Source organism: Trachinotus anak, unplaced genomic scaffold, assembly GCF_046630095.1.
Source record: "Trachinotus anak isolate AG129_WGS33_773 ecotype Australia unplaced genomic scaffold, CSIRO_AGI_Tana_v1 ptg000026l, whole genome shotgun sequence".
Lineage (NCBI taxonomy): Eukaryota > Metazoa > Chordata > Actinopteri > Carangiformes > Carangidae > Trachinotus > Trachinotus anak.
Genome location: NW_027273877.1, coordinates 7228712 through 7253293, shown reverse-complemented (window position 1 = coordinate 7253293; position 24582 = coordinate 7228712). Strand labels below are relative to the sequence as shown.

At 40.3% G+C, this 24582-nt stretch overlaps 1 protein-coding gene across 2 annotated transcripts; it reads left to right on the top strand.

Annotated features, from left to right (window-relative positions):
- Positions 1-7578: 7578 nt before the first annotated feature.
- LOC139609828 (SLIT and NTRK-like protein 5) lies at positions 7579-18330 on the top strand. 2 transcript variants are annotated; one of them, XM_071464821.1, is made up of 2 exons: positions 7579-8444; positions 10262-18330. In XM_071464821.1, exon 2 carries the CDS (start codon positions 10320-10322, stop codon positions 12945-12947), a length of 2628 nt encoding a protein of 875 aa, XP_071320922.1. In that variant the 5' UTR covers positions 7579-8444; positions 10262-10319; the 3' UTR covers positions 12948-18330. The 2 variants fall into 2 exon arrangements, with proteins under 2 accessions (XP_071320922.1, XP_071320923.1); XM_071464822.1 differs by having other exon boundaries at positions 7579-9520.
- The last annotated feature ends 6252 nt before the right edge of the window (positions 18331-24582 follow it).

The following is a 24582-nucleotide window of genomic DNA, read 5'->3' as shown; positions in this document are numbered from 1 at the left end:
TTTCCAACAACTTTACAGAAGTAGTTTGAAAAGATAGATTCCCAGCCCTTTTTGAGTTTATGCACATGGATGATGCGGAACCCCCTGTCGAGCCACAATCTGAAAATATTTTCTACCCACATCAGAATTTCATTGCCATGTTGCCTTCCTAGCTTTATAGAGACTATTTCCTCTGCACGCCGTGATGTCCTTGCTTTGCTCTGATTCAAATTTCAGCTATATCGATGTACTTTGTGGCGATATTGTCCAGCTTGCTTTGTTTGTCACTGCAACTTACAAATGACCTGGTCCCAAGTAGTTTTTTTTAGACAGACCAGCAATGTATTGTCAGTGTTTTTAAGTGTTTAAAATGTATTTGGTAGACTGGAAATCCAAGCTAATTTATACACATCATGTTTTCCTTGTGTCCATCCTCTGATAGTGGATCTAAATAATCTTAAAAGCACTGACATAGCTTGAGCTTGCTCATGATTGATTTCTTGACAAAATGATTAACTGACAGACTGGTTAGTTAAACTTACAAAGGCATACTTTGTTGCCAGTGCATTTACGCCCTAAAGTGCACTCATAACCTTAAAAGCCTTCATGCTCACTGACTACAGTCAAATGAATGGGCTTGACTTGGTTATGGTTCGCTGCTTTTGTTCCCCTGTGCAGGCAGCTAATAAGTCAATCCTGATACTGTGAGGATGCACTTATCGCATTGTCAGCAGCTCGTTTCATTAAAGCCCCTGGTTAAGTTCACATGTTACCGATTCGACATTTTTAAATTACCTCGCTTGTGCCAGCTCGAGCCAAGTCACGGGGAAAAACAAAGGGAAGGGCTACCCCCCTCACCCTCCCAGCTTGCTTTGACCATCAATCATGGCTGTCAGAGCAGCTGTGCTCCCGTTCTTTTGTGGGAACTCACACCAGAGCTCTACATCATCTGGAGCTGTGATGAATGCACAGGCTTTAGCTCCGGTGCTTTTGATTAGAGGCCGTGCCATCAACAGGTAGCATCATGTCAAAAGTAAATGGCATGGATATCAATTGTCATGATGGCATTAATGCAAAAAAACTAAATAAAGTCATATGCAATCATATTGCTTTCTTATACAAGTAAATATATTTGACCAGAATAAAAAGGTCCTATAGGAAATGGTGTCTTCATCATTATTGGTTCAGGTTAGAGGTTTGCAAGGTTTAAGATTAACTATATCTGTGCAGAATCAGATATAAGACCAACAATATTATGTTTTATCTTTTGTTTTTCTGAATTTGGATTAGTCCTATTTTCTAAAATAAAAACATCTGTTAACAAAATGAATGTAACTGATGTGTCCAGATAATACAGATTCAATAACAGAACTTTGGCATTTAATTATTGTGAAGCTCAAAACAATTACAAAATATCTAACCCTTACTCTCTAATTATGGCTGATGTCTCAGTGAAGGAAACTTGTGGCTGGACTATTGATGTCCTGAATTCCTTTATTTCAAGCAGTGAAGGAGTCCGAGGTGAACAGCATCCTTACATTAAATTATGTATGTGTGTATATATATATATATATATATATATATATATATATATATATATATATATATATATATATATATATATATATATATATGAAAGGAATGCATTAAATATTAGGGTCAAAGGGGAACTCCAATGATTTTACACATCAAGGTCTTGGAGAATATTGCATATGTTAAAAAAGTTTCATAAAATGTGGAAAGAAGTATATGATATCTTTAGTTCTGCTGCATAGATTTTGATTCTTTTTTGTTAAACTGTCCATCGTAAGCCTGACAATGTAATAGAAGTGCAATGCTAAATCACTTTTAAGGAATAAACATAATATATATGACATTTTAATACCCTATGATCTACCACAGAACATCAGTTAAACCAAATTTAATGGTGATGTAGTAAAAGTTGGACAGATTAGGCTAATAAATAGCATTTTATTCTGCAGGGATCTGATAAATGTTCTTGTAACTTGCTGTATACACTTAGAGGGCTGCTGGAAACTGACCTGCTTGACTGCAGCTTGGTCATTTACAGTTTAAGGTAAGTGAAGCAAAATTAATATTAAACCAGTCCAGTTTTTCCAGAATTGTATTTTCATAAACAACCTTTCTATTGTCTGTTTTGCTGGAGTAACCTGACTTTCTAGTGGCGATACTCTTTGTTCACACATGGTGAGAGTTGGTGATGATGATATCTACTCACTTCCACTTCTATTTATCCCAGACAAACTGCTGTTTGGGATGTCTCACCTCCTATAAAACCAGAGCATGCAGCTTTCAAGAACTGCCGAAAGTTTGAGTAGGTTCAGTCACCATTATGTATTACTCTGCAGGGAGGCATTCTGCGGGTAAGTCACAGATTATTAGCGTTAATATTTATGTGTACATGCTAAATTTAGTTGTCAAAATGAAATACAGCTCATTAGTGTGTATTATATTTGCTTTTATGATAGTTGTATTAAATGTGGCACTGCAAGGACCGACTCAATTTAGAGGCGTGATTGGTGGAGTGACACCAGCACAGAGCAATAGAACGCTTTCACTTTCCCTTTGCGATCCATCCTTGGTTGTCTCATTAGCCTTCAGTCCATTACAGGGCCAAATAGGGCTTCCAGGGTTTAGTCATTGTTTATGTAGAGCAATTTCTCCCTGAGAAATTTCCTATAATTCTTCACTGCATCTTGTTATCAACACAGAAGAGGTGTCAGTTGGATTGTACTGTCAAGCTAAAATTGTTTTCTAATTCCATATTATAATCATTTTGAATGGATCCTGGCCCTGAAGACCTGTTGTAGACCTACTGGGTTATGACGGAAATTGCTAGCAGCACCAATTGGCCTCTGGACACACAAGCCAGATGAGACCTCACAAGTTAATCGTAGCACAATGCATGTCAAGCTCTCTGCTGACAAAAGAATTTGCCTTCTAATAAGGCAGTCAGAATTTTCAGCACACCTCCTGCATGGTGATAGGCTCAAGTTTTAAGATTTAGAAACAATATTAGGTAAAAATAAAAAAAGTAGAGGTAACTCAAGCCTTAAATTGTAGCTTTACTTAGTATTGTTATCATATACAGTGGCAAGAAAAGGTAAATGAATCTTTTGGAATTATTTCCATTTATATATTGATTATTTCTAAAATATAATCAAGTAACAATTATGGACAAATACAATCTATATTTTAACTAATAACATATGTTACAAAAAACTGTGGTTCAACCATCTAAGAAAGAGAGTCTTGTTGGCCAGAGGCTTGTAACTGCTCAGCCCCTACCCCTACACCAACCAATAACTGATTGAATCAATTATCTTGTATTTCACACAGTCTGCAACTCTAATGCCATTTGGGATTAAACAAACATAACTCATTAAAGACAGCACAGTTTCCCAGTTAAATAACTTAAATAAATCCCAAAACCTCACCACAATTTCATTTATTGGGTAACATAACCCATGACCCAGTTAAACATGGTATCGCCTGCCATCAGCACACCTGTGCAGGTTGTTGCTGCCTCTATATATGACAGCATTATGCAGCAGCTCTGTTTGAGACCCAGGGACGGTGAAGGAGAGGAACACCAGATTATGGTCACATGAGATGAGAATAGACTGACCTGAATTGACTGAACTGTGATGTAGTGTGATTTTTTTTTTTTTTTTTTTTTTTTTTTGCCTTCATACATATTACTGCAGTGGATGTCTGTAAAAACTTGTGTCTTCCTTACCATGTTCCGTCCATCAGTGAAGGCTCTTAATTAAAACATGCAGCCTGTACTGTTCTTTTACATATTGAAAATATCATTCAAACATTCAGTGTAGGCTAGGAAAAAGTGTGTGAATGCCTCAGCTACTAGCATTAGCAAAAGCACAATGGACAAAGCACATTTTGAATTTGTTATTCACAAGAACCCTCTGCTGACGTGAACCATGCCTCGCGAGTGAGCTTTCACCATCGAGAATAGTTGATTTGCATGAAGCTGGAAGGGTCACAAAGTCATCTCAAAGAGTTTCGATATTCATCTGTTCACAGTTACTATCTCCTTTTACTATCTGTAAAAGGAGATGATTTAGTTCTCTGGCTGCTCTCCCTAGAAGCGGGCACCCAGCTAAGATGACTGCCAAATGCAGAATGCTCAGTAACAACCCTACCGGGAAAATGTTTTGTTGACTGATGAAACTAAAGTGGAATTGTTTGAAAAGTATGTTGTTAAAAGGACATGAAAACATAATTTCAAAGGTGGCATGAGCATCATGATTTGGGGCTTTGCTGCCTTTGGGTCTGGACATCTCAACATCTTTAAGGGAAAAATGAATTCCCAACTTTAATGAGGTATCTTATAGTTTAATATCAGGGTGGCTGTCCACCTATGGAAGTTCAGTATAAGCTGGGTGATACAGCAGAGCAATAACCCCAAACTACAAAATGACCTTCTGGCGGGGCCCAGTCAGAGCTCAAACCTTAACCCAGTAGAGGTGCTATGAAATCACCTAAAGAAAGCAGCTCACACCAGATATCCTAAGAATGTGGCTGAGCTGAAACAGTTCTTAAGGGAGAATTGATAAAATTCCTCTTCATTGTGCAACTTCCGGAAGAGCTTGTTTGAGGTTATTGGTGCCAAAGGAGGTTCGATCAGTTATTAAATCCAAGGGTTCACTTACCTTTCCCACCACTGCTATGAATGTTTAATGGTTGTGTTCAATAAAGACACGAGAGATTGCAGTTGTTTGCATGATATTAGCTTAGGGACACTGTTTTTCTACATCATGTTCACATTTTATGACCAATCAATACAGGAAACCAGGTAATTCCAAAGGGCTCTTCTTACCAGATATTTTTCTTACCAGATATATTGTATATTGAAATGAATGAGAAAGTGGTCTCAGATTTACCCACATGATGGCAGTACCTATTGCTAAATCTTTGATAATCTGGCTCCAAATATAATAAGATTATATTGGTTTTGACTGGTTTGCTAGCTCATCAAGCTGATTTCATACATGGATAAAGGTCCAGCTTATTGAGTGCACATTTATCCACCTGGACTTACCGCAAGTTAGCACACTAACCCCCTCACTGAACTCCATTCATCAAGCAGAGCTATAAAATTAAACATATTTTCTGGAAGATTAATTCTAAATATACCATTGTCAAAAAAAAAATTACAGAAACAACCAATGGTGCAGTGTTGTTATTATATATCCCCACTGAGATGTTTTCCTTTAGACACTTTAATTATTTCCACTTCCCACTGCTTTTGGCTCATGGCCTGTCTACCAGAAGGCTTTTTCTTTGATATCACAGACAACTGAGTCTAAAAATCCCAATTTGGATAAGAACACCATCATAACTAATTTCACATCAGCATATTAAGACTGAAGTGCGCGAATTGTTGAAAAAAGTTCATGATCGTTGTGTGCTACTCTGCTTTGAGTGACTTTTCACATGGACTTGTCAGTGTCAAACAGGAACAAAAAGTTCATTCTTGATTCCTGGAAAGCATATTATGTGAAGATGGAGCTTACTTTAATTGCAGTACCTGGACAAAACCTTTGTTCTGATTCATAGTGCTTGTCTGGCACAGTCACATCAGCAGTTGCTGTGCCAACAGTACCAAACCAAGCCAATATGCCAGCAAACGTAAGCCAAATTAAACATAGAAATTAAAAAATAAGTGAATGGATTTCTACTTTTTGATCCTAGCTTAGGTACTTGTGGTAAACATTACCTTAATATCTATTATGTTCATGGTAAGGTTAAAAAATATTAAGTAGGATTCATGGAAACGATACATGTTAAACTCACCATAGCGTGAACTTTCATTTACATCTAATTACTTAAACATTTGTCCCAGACATGATTATAATATAATGTCTTTTATGCAGCTGATATATGATAATAGCTTTCATGTTTGAATGAACCTATTAGCCTTTGTGAAGGAGAGCTTCATGCTCGGGCACACACAGTCAAACATGCATTTGTGTGTACATGCAAGTATGTGGCGTCACATGGGAACATTCCCAGACACACACCAGTGTGAAGCAGAACTTAGAGACAACAAAGTTAGATCTGCTGAAACTTGCCCAAACACACCCCACCGTCATCATCATCCAGGCGCTGCTTTATCAAGGGTATCTACCTCTCCCATCAGCAATGTACAAAGTCATTTAAGGTAAAGAATGATTTAGGACAGCTACTCTCCTCTCTTTGATGCCACGATGCCTCTCAGGGGAACCAGCCACAGTTCCCTCCAGAGGGAGGGAGCAAACACCCTGCTACATTAGTTTCTCCATTGCTGTATTCCAGCCGGGGTGCCATAGATACTGATTTGTCCATCCCCACAGGATAGCCCACTGTTAATGCGATTACAGAGCTACAGACTTTAAGATAATTCAATGCAACTCCATGGCTAATTTCGGAAAGGCGGCACAGATGCCACATCCGCTTATTGTCGCTTCCTGCATGCTAAAGAGAGCATAAGAGTTGACTTATTACCACACAATACTGACTAAGTGGGAAATCTCTTTGGACATGGCGGCCCACCATATGCTAGATTTAATTCGATTTTCTGTTCAGGCTTTAGTTAAGTGCTTCTAAAGTTTCTTGTCCCACAGCAAGAGGGTAAGAGGGCAGCTGTGGCTTTGACTTGATTTGCTTTTTCAACAAGGGGCAAATAAGCCACGATCTGGTAAAATACAGAGCGCTTACAGCAACATGGCAGCATTAGTAGGCTAGAGTATTTGGTGCAAAACTGGATTAAGCCTAATCCTAGAGTAAATTCATTTCTTTCAAAGCAGATCTCTTGTAAATTTCTGTTTTCTGGGACTATAGGCTTAATCCATGCACTCAAGAGATATAAGGTGAAGGAATGAATGTTTGCTTGACCTTATCTGTCCTAATGCAACTTTAATACCCACTCTGCTAAGTTAGAAATAGGTTAAAGGTAATTCATATGAGTTATGATGATAAATGGATGATTGTTTTGAAAAGCACATTGTGAAAGATGGTATTCAAACAGCCAAGCATCACCCCACTGAGAGAGGGGATGTGAACAATGTGCTGCTAATAAGTAAATGTATTCCAGCAGTGCCTGGCTTTCTGCAATCATCTGAAGGCTGTCTGGAGGAATATCTTTCCAGAATGAATAATGAAGAGACATGATGAATCCAGGACGAGTGTCAGGCCAATACACATCTGCTTCCTACGTCTCTTCAAGGGAATCAAAGGCTCCTTGAGAAGAGCTGAAAGAATTATATCATCATTATAATAATAATAATAAAGGAAAAAGCTTGACGTGTCCAGTTGTGACTTTGAAAAGCGTGGAAATAAGATGGCCCATGCCTGGTGACAAATCAAATGGCTGCTGCTGCTGCGGCTGCTGAATTAAAAACACTGATTTACAAAGTGCAGCCTGAGAATGCAAGCCGGCCAAGATGCCTTTTTCATCATTGTGCTGCCCTCTGCGGGTCTTCTTCCAGCCTCCCTCCTCTCTCCCAGCCCCCCCTCCCTCCTCCTCTATCACTCTCTCCTCCCCACCCCACCTCCTCCACATTACCATACCCCCTTAAAGAGTATTGCACGCATTAAATTGCTTTTCATTCCCGCGTTGTGACAGTCCTGAGATTGAGGGATTTATGCGTTTTTACGAGTGATTCCGGGCTGTCATACCATGGTAATTGTTTCATAATACGTCCGTCGCTGTAGGGGGATGCACTGGTTTGCACCAACCAAGATCAAGTTCCACTAGTTGAAACGTTGGTGGGAAGATAAAGCTTGTGTACATAGGATATCTCATGACCTATGCGGGACTGGAGGAAAGGGGGGATCGGGTTCCTGCATCCCTACGCTGGAGGAACACATCCACTGATCTCCGGTCGATTTGAACGGTCTGCCAACTGAAATAAAGAGACCTTGGGCAGATCTATACATAAACTGGTACCAGCCGCACCACTGGCAGCAGACAAGGGGATTCGTGCCTCTCTCCTCCGCTTCCTCAGTGCGCATGGATGAAAGTCACAGTTAAAATGCATGCGGCAAGTCTCGCCTGATGTGGGATTACCGCGTTTTCATTCGCACCAATTTCTTTGCCATGTTCGAACTTTGGTTTTGGCTCTTTTTCCGAGATGACACTGCTAATTTCAGTCGCCGCTGGAAGAATACAGGAGCCCGTTTTGCCGCGCTGGCTGTCACGTTGTTGGCGTGAATGAGACTGTATGTGCTCTTCCATGCCTGGTTTATGGAGCTAAACACCGTGGAGACTTGACTCTAAGGATTCTTTTTTTTTTTTTTTTTTTTTTTTTTTTATTTATTTACAGCCGACCGAAAAGCGGACGGTGAAATCACGAAACCCATGTTTTCACAGAGGTTGGAGAAAAAAGAAGGGGCACAGCCGTGATTGTCGGGATGCTTTGGCGTTTACCGGGATCAGCACGGTAAGCGGACAATCATTTTTCCCTCTCTCTTTCTCTGTTGCTCGTCTGCGCTGAGGCGGTGCACGCTTTAACATTTTGGGGATCTGTCCATGGTGCTGAAATCTCCGCTTCCACCCCAGTTGCACTGGCGAAGTTGATCCGGATTTTAAGATGCTGTTAAGCAAGGTGTCTGCGGCTGCTATGGCAATAACAAGCATAGAGCCTGCATTTTTATGCTCACAGACATCATCACACTTTTATTCGTTCCAAATAACAGCCTGCTGCCTCTGCACAGGCACAGGCTTTCAAGTTATCCATATTACCACCAGAGGCTTCTTCTTGAGGTTATGATCATAAAGTCAAATGTGAGGAATATGAGGGATGAGATGGAAGTGGATGCACCACTCATACACAGCGAGCACACAGGGCGAGAATCTCCCCTGTATGTTGAAATGCGCATATTTGGGGAGACTTACTGGGTCGATGTGTAGGCTTTTTGTGTTCTTTTTGAAGAGGAGCGCACACAGACCAAATGTGTGTGTGTGTGCGTGTACGCGCGCTCACGCGTCTTTCACGGAGAGAGAGAGAGAGAGAGAGAGAGAGAGAGAGAGAGAGGGAGAGAAGGAGAGAAAGGGAGAGGGGGAGAGAGATCTGTAACCTTCTATATAGCAGATGCCATACAGTATACTTGATTATAGAATTATTTACTCCCAGTCAAAATGCAATTTCGATCAGAGATCCGCGATGAGATCAGCCGCACTTGCTCATTTGCCTTTGATCAACTCCTCTCGTTTCTTTTTTTCGCCCGTGGGCAGAAGAAGGGCTGCGACTGTCGCCTTGTAGGCTGATACTCACATTTTCTATCACAGGCCGGATTTAAAGATGGACATTGACTGCTTCTCGCAGCCGATTCGTTTATGAGAGTCGAATTCCTTTTTTTTTTTTTTTTTATTCTTTTTTCTTTTTTATATATTTTGCCCAGGATCGTTTTAATCATAGCAGGCGAATAAATCCCCCGTCCTCATGTTGTTTGGACGGAGCTGGAGAGAAGGGATCCGACAGTTTCCCCACTGTTGCCAAGTCGTCGGGTATGCGGGGTGAGTGGGAAATCTGTGTGGGTAGGAGTTAGGAGTTCATCTTCGAGATTTTAATGTTAGTTTGGGGGAAAGATTGAATCGTGAAGAAAAAAACAACAACAACAAAAAAAAAAAAAAAAACAAGATGCCACACGATCCATTAGACAAAGCGATGTGGGTTGAGATATCGTGACAGAAAGGTTTTTTGTGTGTGTGTGTGTCTAAATTCTCAGGGGATTGAATTAGTAAATGACCAGATCTATCAGTCTGGACGCGGTGGATGGCGAAGCCTTTTTTTCCCCCTCCCAAGATGGATTGGAATTCAGGCGAGCTATCAAAAATGCGCAGTGGCCATCCACCGCGGGTAGTTGTGTTATCAACTGGATTACATACATTTAAGTGTGCGGTTATTAAAGATTTATCTGGGTCGCTTGTTTTCTGACACCCTCAAAAAAAAAAAAAAAAAAAAAAAACCAAACAAAAAAAAAATACTGCCGACCTGACACATCTGCATAATGAACAAACATTAATAGGCCTACTTGTTTTTGCTTGTGAGTGTGTGTGTGTGTGTGTGTGTGTGTGTGTGTGTGTGTTTGTTATGATTGCCTAATATCTGTGCTTCAGGGAGTCGGCTCTTCTAGGGGTCCTTTACCATATATACAATTATATATTAACACATTTTTGTAAATACTTTACATGTTTTCACATATGTAATTTCCATGCCATGTAAAACAGAACCCGTCCTTTTCTTTTCCTCCTTAGATGACACCTCATACTGGTACCGCACTTGAGTGAGCTGGGGCATCCTCTCCCAGGAAAAATGCATATCTGGATCCTAAAAATAATCCTTCTGATTGCATCATCTCTGAGGCTGGTCGAGATGTATGACAATTATGGGGAGATCTGTCGAAATCTGTGCACATGCGAGGAGAAGGAAGGGATCCTGACGGTGAGCTGCGAGAACCGGGGGATCATCAGACTGACAGAGATCAGCCCCGTCCATTTCTCCATGTACCACCTCCTCTTGACAGGGAATCTCCTGAAGAAGCTGTCAGTCAATGATTTCATCAATTACACTGGGGTGACCATCCTGCACTTGGGGAACAATGATATCTCGGAGATAGAGTCTGGTGCCTTCAACGGACTCCAGGGATTAAAAAGGTTGCACCTGAATAACAACAAGATTGAAGTTCTGAGGGATGACACCTTTGCAGGACTGGAGAGTTTGGAATACCTACAGATTGATTATAATTACATCACCAATATAGAATCCAATGCCTTGAGCAAACTACACCAACTAACAGTGATGATTTTGAATGACAACCTACTCTCTGCCCTGCCTCCGAATATCTTCCGGAATGTTCCCCTTACGCACTTGGACCTGAGGGGGAACCGGTTAAAAATGTTCCCCTACATCGGCCTCCTGGAGCACATGGACAAAGTTGTGGAATTACAACTGGAGGAAAACCCGTGGAATTGCTCCTGTGAGCTCATTGCTCTGAAGGCTTGGCTGGAGAGTATAGCTTACACAGCTCTGGTGGGAGAAGTGGTGTGCGAGACACCGTTCAGGCTCCATGGAAGGGACCTGGATGAGGTGTCCAAGCAGGAACTCTGCCCAAGAAGACCCCCAGATGATACGGTCAGGCCTGCACCCCCTAGCAGCACCAATGGATATTACCAGACCACACCTGCTGCTGTCACAGCCTCTGCCACCTCCTCCGCTGTTTTTAGGTCCTCTTCTAGGCCTACCAAGGGCACACGGCAATTTAACAGAACTAGGTTAAAGCCCACCTCCCGAATACCAGGCGGTAACCCTTACAACTATGGCCCCATTATTGCTTTTCAGACCAAATCTCCCGTGCCTTTGGACTGCCCCACTGCCTGCACATGTAATCTGCAGATATCTGAAATTGGGCTAAATGTCAACTGCCAAGAGAGAAAGATTGAAAGCATTTCTGATCTAAAACCCAAGCCATACAACCCTAAAAAAATGTATCTCACTGGAAATTACATCCCTGTGGTACGGAGATCAGATTTTGTGGATGCCACTGGATTGGATTTGCTTCACCTGGGAAACAACAGGATAACGCTGATCCACGACCGGGCTTTTGGGGATTTAACCAACCTGCGTAGGCTGTATTTAAATGGTAATCTCATGGACAGGCTTACAGGAGAAATGTTTTTTGGTTTGCAGAACTTGCAGTATCTTTATTTAGAGTACAACAAAATCAAGGAGGTCGATGCGGGCACTTTCCGCTACCTCCCTAATCTCCAGCTGCTTTTCCTCAACAATAACCTGCTGAAAACTTTACCCGTGGGCATCTTTTCCAGCCTCTCCCTGTCTAGGCTTAATCTGCGCAACAACTATTTCCAAAACCTGCCTGTGAGTGGTGTTTTAGATCAGCTTAAGCTGCTGTTGCAGATAGATCTGTTTGAAAACCCCTGGGACTGCTCCTGTGACATAGTGGGGATGAAGATATGGCTGGAGCAACTAAGCGCAGGCACTGTAGTTAACGAGGTCGTATGTGAGACACCCAAACGCCACACAGGGATGGACGTACGCTCGATCCAGTCTGAGCAGCTTTGCCCAGATTACTCTGATGCTTATGTCTCTCCAACTCCCCCTACGGACGAGCCCATGGATGACCGGGTCGTCACTACAGCCGCTCCACAGAAGTTCAACACCCAAAGCAGCACTGTCCCCCTCTCTGTCCTCATCCTCAGCCTCCTGCTCGTTTTCATCATGTCTGTCTTTGTGGCCGCAGGGCTGTTTGTTGTAGTGATGAAAAAGCGCAAAAAGTCACAGAGTGACCGCACTAGCACCAACAATTCAGACGTCAGCTCTTTTAACTTGCAGTACAGCCTCTACAGCAACCGCTCTGGCCCTAAAGTTAAAGCCCCAGCTGGTCACGTCTATGAGTATATTCCCCATCCCATGGGTCATATGTGCAAAAACCCCATTTACAGGTCACGGGAAGGAAACACAGTGGAGGATTACCGTGACCTCCATGAGCTCAAGGTCACATACAGGAGTACCCCGGATGAGGAGAGGGATAGCAGTACGATGAGGAGCCCTACGTACAGTGTTAGCACCATCGAGCCACGTGAAAACCCCTCCCCTGTCCAGGATGCAGACCATTTCTTCCGAGGCATCCTTGAGCCTGATAAGCAGTCTCCCCATCAGTCCATCCCATCAATCCCAGCAGGTGCCAATTTAGAGTACAAGTACACAGGGCCTGTGTCGTATACATACAACCCAAATTTTGATGTCAGACGTCAGTTCTTGCACCCGGAGAGGATAAGAGAAACAGTGCTCTATGGCACAGCACCCAGTACTGTTTATGTTGAGCCCAACAGAAATGAGTATTTGGAGCTAAAAGCTAAACTGCAGTCTGAGCCCGATTACCTCGAAGTTCTTGAGAAACAGACCACCTTTAGCCAGTTCTGAGCAACAGAATCATTAATGTAATGAAGCATTTTCTCTCTTGACCCTCCTTGAAACAGTGGCTCAGTTCATAGGGTGCCTTGGCACGATACAAACAAGCAAAAGCGAAGGAGTTGAAATGGGGTGTGCCGAACAATCTTATTCTTATTTCTGAAACATGACATTACAGGAATGGATACAGCTTTCTGAAACATGGATGAACAAAATTGCTCTACTTAACTGATGATGCAAAATCTATTTTTCTATGGTGAAGATCGAATAACACACAAAATGTAAGTGTACAGGTAAATCTTACCCAACTTCATTTTCAGGAATATAACCATACATAAGGTATATTGTGAATCAGAAAAGAAATGTTTATAAAATCACTCCTGGACAAAAACACTGTACAGCAGATCATCAAAACTGTGTAGGACTATTTTCTGCTGTAGTCTGTAAGTAAGTATTTATTGATATAATCTGCCATGTCTTTTCAAAACTTTTGATTCTACATCAATATTACCTGTGTCATCATACTCCATGATCCTCTGGAAAGGCTTATGTTTGTAGTTTCATTTACTGTAGCTCTGCATTGTAAAAGTGGCTTTTTTTGAAAGTGGCACACCCCCAATGTTCAAAAAAGACTGCGTCATTTGAAGAAGATGAGAAAAAAAAAAAAAAGTGTCTTTGTATGCTTTCTGCACTTTTTGGAAATGGAAGGCGAGTTAGCCTTCAATGAGCTCTCATAAAGGAGATTATTATATTAAAAATGAATATGGGTATTCATTCTTAATATGTAGAATTGATATGTTATCAAAAACAAAATTCATAAATGATATTTGAAGTATTAATTATGTTGTGTAATACTGATATTTTAATCAATGTAACACCTATTTTTATACAAGCATTCGCAGATTCTCTATCCCTTATCAATTTTATTTGTTTTGATTGCTTTGCACTTATTGCACTATATTGACCAAACTATGTTATTGTCATCAAATAAACATGATGTCAGGTTCATATAATGTGCTTATGAGGAAACTAAGGCTGTTGGTGGTGATGTGAAGGAGGCAGTTTGGGTTTGGTCCAATATCTGAGTTTCACATTCAGACAGTGAATGAAATCATTCATCAAAACAGTGTGGAAAAGAGTGTTTTTCTGGGGTTGAAAATTATTTCATTTTGCAATTGAATGACAACACAGTGGCTGATCAGAATTGACAATGTTTTGGACTCAGTCAAAGCAAATCAAGATACAGTAAATATGCTTCTCTCAGAGGGGCAACTAATGTCTAACTGAGAATTAGAATCAATGGGTTTCAATCAATGAGCATTATCTGAGGCTGTCCCTTTGCAATTATACCATGACAACAGCATTCATGTTGCCGCCTGGCAAGTAATAAGTTGGTCATTTATATTAACATCATTGGAGCTGACTCGAAATGAAATGCTATTTTAGCATTCTGACAAAGCCAATGGGTGTAAACCTTGACACTGATTAAGACATACAGCTACTGGATTAAGAGCCTGTTGTCACAACCATTTCTTATTCTGTCTTTTCCTTTAATTGGTTTGTTTCATGTATGAACATCTCTTAGACATATTTCCTCATTTAGAAAATAGATATTAAGAAAATATGTTGAAAAAAAGCAGTTTGGTCTTTTGTTTTGATTTCTTTTTTTTAATATTTTTTTGGTCCTTTTTTGTTAACTTGCACTTCATTTGACCCACTTAACATCCAATATGCAAAGCAGGCCTATAAAAATGCAAAGGATGCACTGTGCCACCATTTTCAGTGTGCAGCGAGCATCACCGTTTAGGAATTCAATGTTCTTTTACAGAGACAGGCAGGGATCTCTCAGGAGAGGAGGCACAAAAGTCCATGTCAGAGACCTTAATCTATCCCTTTATTGTTTATTATGAATAATCATTACTGTGGGTTTCCTTTGTCAGCAAAAATCTGCCGTATAACTGCATTTTATTAATTCTCACTTCATTTTAGCGAACTGCCAGCCGCTTTTTCTCAATGACAAAAAAAGTGGAAAATCAAAATCATCCTGATCAGCGTCCTTCTTTTGTCGGTTCTTTTCATAGACGCCCAGAATGAGAACAGAAGGCACCATTTGGGAGATGAGGAGTTCTGGAACCGAGTGTAGCTGTGGATGTGTCATACATGTAGCAGGGGATGTGAATCATAGCCAAGAAGTGTGTGCAGTCGCCCAGCATTGGTGGCCTATGGGACTGCACACTGTTGACAGTCTCTGACATGGATTTTTTATTTATTTTTCCCATGCCAACATGGAAAAATCATTCATGGAGGTGCTGGAAGAAAGCATTTGAAACCTGTTCAGTGCAAAGACACGATGTTTCAAATGTGGCCCAGATGGTGATCTGTTCTTTTATTTAATTTCCTAGAATATTATATTTTTCAGGATGATTTGGCTAAGTTCACAGAACTCCAGAGGAAAAAAAACTGCTTGAGCACAATTACATAATCACTGAATCATGCATTCCAAATGCGCTTGTTATTACTGTGTGTGTGCGTGCGTGTGTGTGTGTGCATGTGTGCATCCCTCCCACCCAACTCCCAGTGTGGAGGTTTATCACTGTTTTGACCCAGCACCCTGTCCCAGAGTAATGAGTGCATGAAGCATTCTACTGCAGGAAGTGTGTGTGTGTGTGTGTGTGTGTGTGTGTGCGCGTGCAGAGAGAGAGAGGGAGGGGGAGACTCTTGCCAGTTGAAATAATGCTTTTAATCAGCCAATGGGTTCTTTAGATCGTAACACAAATGGAAGCAGCAAGGAAGGGCAAAGAGTTTATTATGACTTCCTGGATTTTTCCATTTATAGCTTTTCATATGGTTTGTGTTACCATGCAGCTTTCTTTCAGTACAGTCCCTCCCCAAAAAAGCAAACAGTGAGACTTCTGCAGTGGTCAACATCTGTATTCGGAGAGGGGAGAAGGTTTTAAGGTGAAATATCTCAGATTGTGTTGCCTCATGCTCCACAAGAGCACCCCTGATTTATAGCTAAATCTATTGTGCAGAATATGATGTGGGGCTGATGCAACATCAGGCGTGATGTAGGTGCAGATGTAGCTGTCACAGAAGTCTCACTCTTTGCTCTGCACATTGCAAGGAAAGTTCAGAAGACAGTGGTGATTTTTTTTTTTTTTTTTTTTTTTTTTTTTTCTTAACTCCGAGCTCAGAAAAAGCACAACACACATTCCAACATCTTTCAGATAAGGAGGTTGGGAGACAGTGGTGGGCAGAATTTCTTCCAATATTCTTTCACTTTCTGCTTTCACACCATTTGAGAGTTAATCAATGTGGAATGGTGAAGCGCATGAAACCCGCCCAAGCTGCATGGAGTGTTGGCTCAACACTCAGCTATTTTCAGTACACGGAGTTTTACTTGGAGGCAATTATTTTCTAACAGTGGACTGAAACTACCAGGCTAATTAAACATTTTCTGGGTTTGATTTAGCAGACTTTTGCTAAAAATTGTTCTTCATCACATATCAGATGGTGCTGGCAGACTTTTGTGTTTATGGTAAATAAAATCAGCTTGATGCGACACACGCATACTTTCAGTTTACACTGTGCTTTGGTGTTGCACATTACTGAAACAACTAATTTATGCTGTCAGTTAAGTAATTTCAAAACAATCTTCCAGGTTTTCACATACATCCAGTTTGACAAGAAAGTATGTACAGTTTTATTTTCAAGAAAAAGGGTTTGGTATGGAAAATGTACTAAATATAATATTTTAATTTTGTTTTTTGTTTTTTGTTTTTTTAATCACATTGCTACCAAGATGATGGATATGTACAGTAAATGGAATAGAATGACATTGGTGTAATGGACTGCTTTAACATTACAGTATAACATTTGATTGTCAAAAGAACTGAAACCGTTCGCTGATTTATCAGTTGGTCAATCAAAAGAAAATAAATTGTCAACCATTTTGATAATCAATTAAAAAAATTTCAGTTTCAGTTTCAATGTCAGTTGTATTTGTTGTTGACAGGAAACTGAGTCTTGTTTGAGATTTGGCAAAACAATAAAATAAAAAATAAAAAAATCATGATTGATCAAGAAAACAATCAGCATTTTAATCAATAATGTTAACAAGTTAGTTTAACACATTAAGCCACAATGGGCTGAATTCACATCCAAAGCTGCAACTGATGCTACCTGGACTCTCCTGACATTACAAATCTCAACTATCTGCTGCAAGTCTTGTTGTTTAACCTGTACACTTGCATTTGGGGGACACACCAACAATATGTGTAAATGATAATGAGGCTAATATGTGGCCTCCCTCTGTAGATTGAGACAGATAGAGGGGGTGGACATTTTCCATATGCTTGAATGTTGCCTCACCTGCCCCCCTGCCAGTGATGCCTCGTCCTCGGTGCAGCCTCGCTGCCTGCCTGCCACCCAGTCGCCATGATGATGTGAGCAATTGAGTTCAAGGAGATCTGGGTAATTGAGAGGGCAGGGATGGCATCTGACAGGCACCGATGGCTCCAATGATTACTTTAATCAGAGTGGTTAATGGAATTCCTTCAGGCATGTAGAAATGCTCAAATGTTCATCAGCACTCAACCGATTTTTACCACCAACACCTCTCCAACACCTCCCTCTCCTACCCGCCGTATCTGTAATAACTGATCAGTTTTATGCTCTGAGTCTCTGTGTGACACTCAGCATCTGGTAATGTGTTTGTGTGAATCATTATGTGAGGCCACTGGATTGTTTCATGCATTTCGTTTGAAGTGTTTTTATCATGAAATGTCATGGCAAACCTGTTGTGATGTAAAGGGACAGTCAAGGACTATATCATCCATAAAGTAAAGCATGTGCTCACAAACAGAAACACAGCTTTATATGTAATGCAGGTATTTTCAATCAAGAGCGAGACACAAAAAAAAAAAAAAAAAAAAAAAAAGATGTTTAGCTTCTATTCATCCAGGAGAAAGATTAATTATCATCTTCACGGTTATTAGCTTCTGCAGCCGTAATATCTCTTCCATCCAACTTTACTATCCATTATCAACTGTGCACTTTCTGGTCTAATCAGCCTCTCAGTTAACACTCCCACTGTCCAGCCTGTGCCGAATTAACTTCAAGAAATAATCCATTGCATTTAAAAGCGCAGCCTGGATCCAGACACGAATGCCATCTGCTGAATAAACACAGCCGACTGGCTGTTTTAAATTCTTTTTATTTAATTGGTCTGAGGACCCCCCCCTCCTCCTCTTGTGATGCACATGTTGACTGAATGTGAACACTGAAAATGATTTTGAATTGATTTGTGGCTTCTTCTTCGAATCTGGTAGTTGTGTGGTATAAACTGGGTGTTTGTGTGGATGTGTTCTGGTTGATGAAACACTGGTATCTTTGACTTTTTTTTTTTCATCATTTTGTTCATATTTCTCATTTTGCTTGGGTTGTTTTAATTTACAAATTGTGCATTTTCTTTGCTTGAAAGACACTGGTAACATATGAAAATTACCAAATTATCAGAAAGATAAAAATGTGTATTTAAAAATTTCATCTTTTTTAGCATTTTTATCTAAAGTACTCATACAAGAATCTTCTGTATTCAAATATGATCCCATTCATACCCCAATGTGTAACTACATGTAATTATGTGACAGAAGGAAGATTTCCCTTGATTTCCTCTTTAATTTAGCATCATAGATGGAACTAATGGAAATTTCAAGTACCTGTCATCTTAACTGAGATTTTTTTTTTCCTCTCCTGTTCCATCATGACTGAGAGATAATGAAGTTAATATGGAGATGGGAAGCCTTAATACAAACTGGATACCAATTACTCTGTAAGCAATGGATGTCATGTATACAATAACCTATTTACAGCGGCATGTGTTGTTTCCGTGCTGTGTAAGCTGACATGTGTGCATGTGGCTGGATATGTATGTGATCAAAGCTTTTAAAGAGGTGTCTATATGTCAGACTCGGTGGAGGAGGAGAGATAAGGAGATGCTACAGTACGGTGTTTGTTTTTATTTTTGTCAGGGTTTTGCTTCCACCTTCTTTGCCTCCTTTTCCGTTCCCACTGGGCAGCCTGGTTGTATTCATCAGGCCTCCCGTTTTGTTTGTTTGTTTATGGCGGCTGCACCCGTTGATCCAGAGCCGCGGTAACCCTGTTGTTTGATAAATGGCAACCATAGCATCACTGACTCCCCAGCCGAGCCTGGTGACGCCCAGCCAAAAAACACAACAGGTTGATGTATGGCTTCCTTCAGACTGTCAAGTCATTAAACTAGAGAGGCACAGCGCTCCTATGTACGTCTGTGTGTGCATGGAATCCTGCCCTGTCCTGGCTCGCCTCATGTGTGTCATGAGATTGCACACTGAGCCACACAAAATTATTAAATCAATGGTGGACAATGCATGAAAAATGCATGTTTTGCAGGTTAGTGTTAGGATTTTTTTTTTTTTTTTTTAATGCAAGTGCATGTGGCAGATGTGAGGCAAGGTCGAGTCACGACATATTTTTCCTCCACGTTTTTTCGTTTCAAGATGTTTCCGATATTAAAGGACCATTGCTACAGATTTAGCTTAGCATTTCCACAACACAGCGGTACTTGCAAAGCACAGATTTACACAAGAACGCTCAAAACTGAAGCAGAGATATCACAAATTTTGGCCCCTAGTTTTGGTCAGACTCCAAAAACACTGGAGCTTACACTTCCCATAATGCAATTTAAAAGGCATCTTTCCTTACAGAAGATAAGAAGATTGATCTGAGACTGATAGCATCTTTCCTTACAGAAGATCAGACAACAGGAAAGATGCTGTTAAATTGCATTATGGGAAGTGTAGGATGTGTAAAATCGGTAAGGTCAATTCAATTTTATTTATATATATATATTTATGTAACAAATCACAGCAGAAGTTATCTCAAGGCACTTTCCAAAAAGGAGGTTCAAACTTTCTCTTTATAGTATTTTTTACAGAGACTCAACAATTCCTACCGAGTGCAAGCACACTATGTCTTCTGTCATTTCTGCCATGTAGCCACCTTCCTTAAAGCTTTTTTGTTTTTTTCACAGTATACATGTTTCCCACCTGGGCAACTTGTTTACAAGAGGCTGTGTGAAAGGCTTCATGCTGTCCAATACTGTTTTAATGCACTGTATAGCATATTGTTTGGCCCACAGGTTCGCTCAATTCTCATCAAAAGGAAAATTAGTTTACTTAGTGCGAGTTTGCTTCGCAATTAGATGCTCTATTGTTATTGGCGAAATTGTTCTCTCTGGAGGTGCGTGCATATTTCTAAGACTGATGGTTTGAACGGGCGAGATAAGGCTTATACGTGGGTGGCATGCGTGCATCTTTGTGGGTCCGTCCCTGTGCATACGCCTGTGCATACACTGTAACAGGTTTCTGATTTACTGTAAAATTCCACTCGTTAGCTCCCTGTCTTTCCCCTCTCTCTCTCTCTCTCTCTCTCGCTCTCTCTCTCTGTACCTCCTGCTCTCTTTCTCTCCTGTCCCCATTTTGTTTCTATCTCTGTGCCTTTCAGCGTGCGACGAGGAGTCTGCAGAAACCGGGGCCTTGCTAAAGGAATTAGACTGTGCACTGGGAGATCGCTCAGATAATGAAATGGTGGGAGGTAGAAAAACTCATTTTCTCACTCGTGAGAGAGAGAGCGAGCCATACTAATGTGGCTGTTGAAAATAGCAATGACAAGGAAAGGAAAAAAAAAAAAAAAAAAAAGACAATTCCAAAATCCAACAGTGTGATTTGATTTGAGCTCATAAGATATGGGCTTGCTAAAAGAATGCAGTTTGGCACTGGGTTTAAACATCCAAAATGGACTCGTCATGATGGGAAAACCATTGTTTTCCAACTGTGCCCTCCTCCCAGAGCACAGTGAGTGACAGTTTGCTTGTGTTTGGACAATAGCAAGGCTGAAGTTGGCAGAGTGTGGGTGTGCTTGTTAAAAAATGGCTCCTGTGGAGGGGCTCTCAGAGCTCTTACAGCAGCACTGACGTCAACTACTTGTGATGTTCTCTGTGCTGTACCCGAGAGTCTCTCTGTGCTCGTTCGCGTGTGCATGTGTGTGTGTGTGTGTGTAGGCTACATGTACAAAGAGTAAAGAGTTAGAGTAGTGTAATAAAATTCACAGGGGTTGAATGGTGAGATTCAGACACAAACAGAGAATGAGGGATGATGCAATGCGCAGCCATTATTCATTTACAAGCACAAGCCAACTTCCATTTCAGTTATGAAAATTTGACAGCTGCTACGCAGGAAATGCTGTTCCTTTTAGACACATGCCTGCTTGTACATCAGGTTCATCCACCTTACATCACCACTGATCCACACCCTGCTGCAAGAGAGACCGTCATGAAGAGGACTACAAACACACGATGACTACACTCAGGCATTTTCTTTTTCTTCCTTGCGTGACCATTCAATGTTGAGACCTTCATTTTATATAACTTTGCTGACGCATCATAGCTTTTGATGTGCACTGCAAGAATGGAGTTTGTTAAGCTGAAAAACCACTTTGTGTAGAGATGATGGCATTTTGATTTGTCCCAATCCACTTGTCCTTGTCAGTTAAAAATTGTATTACACATTTCTTTTTCTGATGAATGAGTGATTTTTAACTCCACAGATTGATTTACTCAAATTTATTCAAACATATTTATTTCAAGGCTTTTATCAACAGGCACACTCTTTCAGCACTTCTCTGCTTCCTTTTCACACTTTTCAAACCATTCTCTACAATTACAGCGGTTAACTTTCTAGCTTTCAAAGCAAATCCAGATATTAAAACCAACAACTTCACTTTAACAAACGTGCCCTCACCTGTAATCCCATGTGCCCCCCTCCCCCACCCAATCTTTACACATCTGGTCCAAAGCAAGGCATGACACAAACCGTAGGAACAACCCAGCACTGTGTATTAGATCTCATTTGCCATGTTAAAGTGTGTTAACAGGAGAAATTAGCACCAAATTAAACCACCAGAGATTCCCAACTCATCTAACTGTCAAGACGTTATTATAGACTCCACATAAATGTGTAAGGTATCTTGGGAGAATGTGGTTATTGAATTATGCCAAAATTAAACCATTAGCAGCAAGGAATCAATCTAACCAAGTGGAAACAGCAACGTGACTCCGCTCAGTGAGTATGGTTTTATTTTGTCACAGGCACTTTCAAGGGCACTGTAAAGTCCATGCCTTTTTATGGTGCGTGACACTTTGCAACAGTATTATATGAAAAATGACCAGAAAAGCAATAGAAATTGGTTTACACAGTGACCTGTGGTAAAAATGCATTGCATGGGTGCAAACAATTCCCCCCTCTGTAGCTATAACCTCAGCAAGGACTTCTCCCACATAAAAAAAAAAAATCCTCTGTAGAAAATAAAGAGGGATTTAATTGGCCAGTGGTAAAAGGTCTGTCCATTCTTGCACTTGAGGCTGACATTCTCATTTTTATACTGCCTCTGCAGCTAGCAAATGTTAAAGGCTAAGAATCTGACTCTGTCAGCACCAGTGGCGTGGACACTTAAAACCAGAGATAAAGCCCACCATATGCATCCTGCATGATATGAGAGTGTCTGCTGGTTTTCCTGCTGTGTAAAACTGTCTTTAATTTCACAAATTAGCAGCTGCAGAGATCATTTAAACTTAAAAAAAAAAAAAAAAATCACAACATGACCTGCATGACTAAAGTAAACACAAATTACTCTCCTCCTTCCTGCTGACTGGGAGTTAAATGCTAATGGCTCCACAATCGGCCAGTTTACAGTTGGCCACTTTCTAATGTGATGATTAGAGCATGTGACCTTTGTGCTCTGAAAAGGATCCAACTTAAAATGCAGCGTGGGCGATATTTCAGTCAAAGTATACTTGAGCAAAAATAAAAACTGGGCAAATGTCAAACAGTCCATAAAAACATTAGCATCTGTCATGAAAGATTAGAAATGAATCATGAATCAGTTCCATATATTTTTACCAGGTGAAAATGGACACAGCTGTTCAAATACTTAAATGGATACTATTTTGAAACAATACAAATGTCAAACCATCCTCCTCCCACTGCAACAACATTAAATGTTTAATCTCCACTGTTGATATCAAAGTCTTGAACTGAAGTGACTGTATTTATTCAGTCACAGTGTGATGAAATTAATAATTCATTCAAGATAATTACATACTACCGCGCCTTAAACATCCATTTGTGTGTTTCAGAACCTGTTAATAGCTTTTAAATGAAAACTTGATTTCAAAAGAGGATAATGTTCAAATACTGTGGAAATTGGGGTCCCTGTAGGTTCCAACTTAATGTGAAAATTCAAATAATCAATTTGTGCCTCTGAGATTACTTATGTGGTAATAATTAAAGCCAGGAAGGCTATTATAAACACAAGACCCACGATTGCTGCAGTGTTATCTCGGAGACCTAGTTTTTGATTTCAGGTCTCAATACGTAGCACATTCTTTTTTTTCCCCCACCCTTATTATTATGAGATTTTCTTTCAGGTTGTTTTGAAGCCACAGCTCATCAATGAAACTCATCACTCTGTATCTCCTGGCGAAAAATGTTGATGATGAAAAAGGCTTTTCATTTGGAACAACAAAAGGGCTACTCGATGTCTGGACTGTCGGCTGGTGAGACTCAGCAGGATTGAAAAGAAGCATTCACATGTCTGTGGTGTTTGCAGCAGCTGATCATCTTCTCTTAGCTGGGAGTGAAACATTTACTCTTTATTTCATATGTTCGCCCAAATGAAAATGCATTTGGTTTTTGTGCAAAAACCTGCTCTGCATTCTTTAGTTTCCCACTTTAGCCACACTGCCAGTGCTGGGAACTGTCTTGCTCAAGGGCATCGCAGCAGTTGTTCGCATTCACTGCCAAGTATTGTCATGCCAGAGCCAATGAATCTATAACTGCCTCCTCCTCTCCAGTTTGTTTGCTGTACCTCTGCCCTTTTTGCAATTCTGCCCTGAATGTTTTGCAAAAGATGTGTCTTCTGACTCAAGTTACATTATCTAAGATCGACAACTCAATAACAAAACAAACACAGTACAAGATTTTCAGCTTTTGGTGAAATCCTTGTACTGAGGTTACCAGTAGGTGATATTTCATGCTGGTGCAGTGCTTTTATCATGTTGACATCTGACCAATTTCATGCACAAAATTACAAGCATTCATAGTTACCCCATGTTGCCAAGTCTTTTCTCCCAGCTGGTGTGAAAAAGCTTCTAAAACTGCATGCTTACTAAACCTCATGAATCCCACTCCAGAACTATTTCTAAGGTTTCCAGCTGCTTAAATCTTAGATACAGAGACCTACACTCCTGCATAAGTGGGTCAAAAAATGACCTGTGTTAATGATAAATCTATACGCTATCATCGTAAAATCATTTTGCATCATATTTTTAATGTTTGTCAAAACATTTCAACGATAAACAAACATCTTCAATAATAACTACACATACATAAAGTGTACTGCATTTTACACATTTATTTATTTTATTTTTTAACTATAAAATATTTAAATATAAAGTACCATGCTACTTCAGCTGCTAAGCTAAGTAGCTAAGCTACAAAGCTACTTTTTTATGTAAATACATATGTTACTTAGCTCTAATTGGGTCAAT

Bases quoted from the DNA above. Each gene is read 5' to 3' on its own strand.
- LOC139609828 (XM_071464821.1), top strand. From the start codon at position 10,320: ATGCATATCTGGATCCTAAAAATAATCCTTCTGATTGCATCATCTCTG.